Here is a 4,700-nt window from a genome sequence, read left to right on the forward strand (position 1 = left end):
GAAATAATGAATATGAATGAAATATGAAATAAATGAAAATGAATGAAATAAAAATGAAATTAAAAAAAGTTCACACGAAATTCTACAGTCTCAATTTTTTATACACTGTCTCTTAGTTTACAGTAGTGGAATCCCAAGAATGAAGACAACAAACATACGAGAGCACTAGGAGTACTCTAAAACTCTACCGTTTTAGATATTTGATATATTCCACATAATTTGTATTTTTTTTATCTTAAAAATCAGTTTTCACATATAAGTAGTTACAAGTCCAAGCTAATGTAAAACTAAAAAGGAAAAACAGATCAGACTATTTGAAGATGAAGTTTCATTACATTTAACTAAGCACCCGAATAAGACTAAGAATTTACATTTTTGCAAGTATTTCTCTTTTTAAAAGAAGATTTTTCCAGATTTCTAGCAACTGGACAACTTCAAGTTTAATGTAACGATCTAAGTGCTCAAGATCTGGAAAATAAGACATTGTCAGTTCTTAGATGCAAGAGTTTTTGCTTAGTTTACTTTCTATGTAAATTAGATTTCTATGTAGGCACCAGATGTCATACTGCCTTCTTTATCACATTTATTATGTTGGAAACAACTCTATATTCTATTCATGAAATAGCTTAAGAACTCAAAAACAAGCTGGGTTTTTCTGAGACTTACTTTTCTTTCTTTGGCTTAGTATTAATATCCCCAAGAACCATAATATCTGAGAAGTCTATCCGAAACTTGCTGAGCAGGGTAGCCATCCTGTACAAAACAAAGCCTTAATGCATATTCAAATTTTTCCCAGGGTAAACAGGTAAGTATTTGGTAATAAAAACATTTTTTCAAAAAGGCAACTTAAAGTGTGACATTGTCTGACTCGTACTGCTATAAAACTGGCATACTATTAAGAAATTAACAACAAACTAAGTGTTTTTAAACATAAGAACTTTTCCCTTTAAGTCTCTCTTCAAGCTCTCCCAGGAAGTTCTTTAATTAGAAACTAGAGAAAAATGTTACTGCTAGACTGCTGCAGAAATAGTATTTTGAGGTAACACGCCCAACACTATTTAGTAGCAATGGAACATTTTTATGGAGAGGAGAAATGAAATATGGTTACACCTCTGATAAAAACAACTAAAAAAGCTACTAAGAAGAGTCTCACTTGTTCTTCAAGCATTTGAACTGAAAATTTTGAAGGTAAACTTACGCTCTTCTGTCATGATCAATCCTGTTTATTTTTCCACCAATGAACACTCTTATCTTACACTCTTTCCATTTTTTCTTGGTTGTAATAAGATATGGAATCAACAGTGTCAAACCTGCATTTTGATCAGAATTTAGGAATGTGTCAGAAAATATAGTTTCATATGAGAATTTAACAGTAGCTTGTATATATACACCATCTGAAGAGCATTTATTAAGAATTAGTTTTAAATTACTTCGCCTTAATAATTCTTTTCAACAGTTTTAAAATATGAAGTACATTACCTCCATCATCAAAGAGCCACCAGACATCAATATTGCTTTTGCCCTGTTTCTTCTGAAACTGACTACTAGCATCAAGAAGCCTTTGGTCAGCCAAATTTAAAGGAGAAGATCGGCTCTTCGAATCTGAGGGAAAAAAAAAAAAGTGTTGATTTTTAAGTGTTTTGGTTAATAATATCAAAAATCAAATAAGATTTTAATATTTTTGCAGACTCCCCATATTTTTACTTAAACCATTATCCCCCTCGCTGCAAATTTAAATTGAATGGATAGATACTGACCTACATTTAAGGAGCCTGCAAACTCCCAAGTTCAGTAGTTAAAATTTAAATCTCTTAATCATTTTGCAGACATTTGACAAAGGATTGCAAGATCTTGATATACTCATTGGACAATTAATTTCATACATACTTCAGAGCCTTAAGCGATATACTGTTGCTACCTCTTGCATATGACAGTATTTCTCCGAAATTCATGGTATTTGCTTGTAAACTAGCATGTCCAACTCTTTATCCTGAGTTGGAAAGGACTCACAAGGATGATCAAGTCCAAACCCTGGCTCCACAAACGACCACCCAAACACAAATGGTCCTTCAGCTGCAGCAGCTCAGGGCCGTGCCCACCACCCTGTACATCTTGTTCCATGCCCACCACCCCCTGGTGCAGACCCTTTTCCTGACCCCCAGCTGCCCCTCCCCTGACACAGCTCCATGCCGGTCCCTCGGGCCCTGATGCTCAGCACTGATCTTTCCTCAAATTCTTCTTCTTTCAAGTGGACAAAAGAAAAGCTCGTTCTAGATGTCAAAATCACCTGCAAAAAGTAATTTAATTTGTGCTAGGCTCTGAAACACAAAACAGTTTATTTTTTTGCAATGATGTCATTGGATTGAAGATGACAACATTGGCTTTTTCAATTACATTAATACATGAAAATGTATTTTAAAGTAACAACTAAAAAGATAAAGTCAAATTAACTCCCTCCCCTTAGTTAAGAGTCTAGTTTTAACAAGAACAAGGAGTTTGAACATTACTCATGTCCTTATTTTATTCTGAAATTTAGAGTACATCTGTAACTGACTTATTAGTATTCTACCTTACTACATACTGTTTCTCTAAACTGCCATCTTGTGGTTTAAGATGTAATTTCACAGTATGTTATTAAAACAAGGGTTTCTAGATGTTGAAATTATGAAGGAAACATCAAATAGGATAAGATGCTTCTTAGGTAAGGCAAAAAACCTGCACTTAATTCTCAAAAAAACCTAAAATAAACCAGGTGAAAATTCACCTCTGAAAATGCTGTTTATTTGAATGATTACTTCACAGTATTTCAGATGTTAATCTCACAGATCGGCTGCATTATCCTTTGCTTTGTGAACTACTGAACAATTCAAATAAAGCAACAATTATAGCTTCAGAAGACGACTGAATAGACCAATGAGGCACTTCCACTACATCATTAATACTTCTACTGTGCCCAAACCAAGTGAGGTCTCAAATACTTAAGACATGAATAACTTAGCAGGCTCCTGAACACAACCTAATCCCCATAGATGAAGCACGTTCCAAAGCAAATATGAAGAAACAAATTGAGCTTGTATGGCTGATATTTTCCTGTCTTTCAAATATGTGTAGGATGGAGTACAAAAGGAAAACTGAAATTAACAATGTGAAAGTATGATTTAACAAAAAGGTGAAAAATGCCTGCCTTTTTTCAACAGTGGTTGTGTTGGAGTCTTTCCATCCTCGTCCTCCTCTGGAAGATTTTTAAAGATACAAAATAAAAAGGTTAATATCCTTTGTGATGTTAATGAAAACAGTATAAGTGTATAAAAAAAAAGGAAAAGAAAAATGCAAAATGAAGTGGATTTTCATACAAAGAAAAGCACACAAGTTTGGTCTACCATGTCCTGAAAATAATAGGTATTTGAACATAGTAACTTAATCATATTTCTCAATATTTAAGTCAATCCAAAGTTTTACTTGCAAAAGAGGAAGGTTGGTTATTGTTATGCCAGGTATGCTTGATGATTTGTGTTAGTTAACATGCAGATCATAATATATTCAAGCCTGTGAATTCATAATGATGGTTTTCACCACCAGCCTTAAAAATCACAATGCTAACAAACAGCTGTGAGGCCTGATTCTCAACCAATTTTTATTGGCATTCAATCTCATTAACCAAGAAAACAAAAAAGGCACTGTTGGTCATAGCCCATCATCTGTTTTATGTCATAAAACTATGATTTACGTACTTGTAGTCTCTAAAGCAAAATATCTGAGCTACTAGATAGACATCAGCACCCCAAAAACCATGACAGCTTCTCTTTCACAGATGTAACAAAATAGGAGGAGAGAGGGACTGAAGTGGTAATGAGAGAAAGAATGAGAACTCAAATTTCACTGCTAACTAGCAGTTAGCTACCTTAACTAGTTACCTTTATGTACAGCAGGAGTTCTCTCACTAGACGATGGAAAAAAAGCTATAGAAGTGTCTGTCTCAGACTTCTTGCCATAATCCACCTTTACTACGACATCCTTGGAACATGGAGATTTTTCTTGGGATGACAGTAATTCTTCTTTGGGAAAGCAAAGAAACACATTATAAACCACTGACTTGTCCCAGATGGTAGGAGACAGGTTTGTGACTATACTGAGATGATTTGCATTTAGCTAAACAGCTCAAATACATTGCCACTGTTATACTATGGCAAAGGGGGAAAAAACAAAAACAAACCTCCACCACAAATGAACAGCTTCTAAATACAAAGAGGCACCTGCTCTGAACAGAGCTTTAGTCTCTTTCTACCTCCTTCCAAGATTTTGAGTTTTGAATGCATTACCAAAGGCTAAACATCAAACAGAGCTACAGTGAGGAAGTACAAATTTCATACTCATTACCATTTACATTATGGCGTTTTTTTTTGCAAATGTGTAGCACTGTAATGACAGCACCTCTAGCATAAATAGAATTTGAAAGTGGGAGCTAAATATAACTGCTGGCTAAAAACATTTCACATTGAGGTAAAGTTCTCCACAAGAGGAAAATCCTCTTAGCAATATTGGGTTTTGGTATCAGTTACCAGCAAGCACAAAAATTCAGATAATGTAAACATAACGTTGACAAGATGCCTTAAGTTTGAAACACACTACAAGAGCATTGCATTTTCTGCCATTATATTAATGGAGTTACACTACTGGTTTCATCTCACGTTGTAGATTTT

The 4,700-nt window shown here is 34.5% G+C and overlaps 1 protein-coding gene across 1 annotated transcript in view; it reads right to left on the bottom strand.

Moving 5' to 3' along the window:
• Window positions 1–339: 339 nt before the first annotated feature.
• LOC104915498 (solute carrier family 12 member 2-like) overlaps window positions 340–4,700 on the bottom strand; it is a gene marked incomplete at its 5' end in the record, with an annotated part of 10,926 nt that continues 6,565 nt past the window's right edge. Inside the window, 5 exons of the mRNA XM_010726403.3 lie at window positions 340–753; window positions 1,199–1,310; window positions 1,480–1,602; window positions 3,185–3,232; window positions 3,915–4,055. Coding sequence (XP_010724705.3) covers window positions 663–753; window positions 1,199–1,310; window positions 1,480–1,602; window positions 3,185–3,232; window positions 3,915–4,055 — 515 coding nt within the window. The remainder of the gene's footprint in view (window positions 754–1,198; window positions 1,311–1,479; window positions 1,603–3,184; window positions 3,233–3,914; window positions 4,056–4,700) is intronic.

The sequence above is a fragment of the Meleagris gallopavo genome (assembly GCF_000146605.3).
Source record: "Meleagris gallopavo isolate NT-WF06-2002-E0010 breed Aviagen turkey brand Nicholas breeding stock chromosome 14 unlocalized genomic scaffold, Turkey_5.1 Chr14_random_7180001948988, whole genome shotgun sequence".
Classification (NCBI taxonomy): Eukaryota; Metazoa; Chordata; class Aves; order Galliformes; family Phasianidae; genus Meleagris; species Meleagris gallopavo.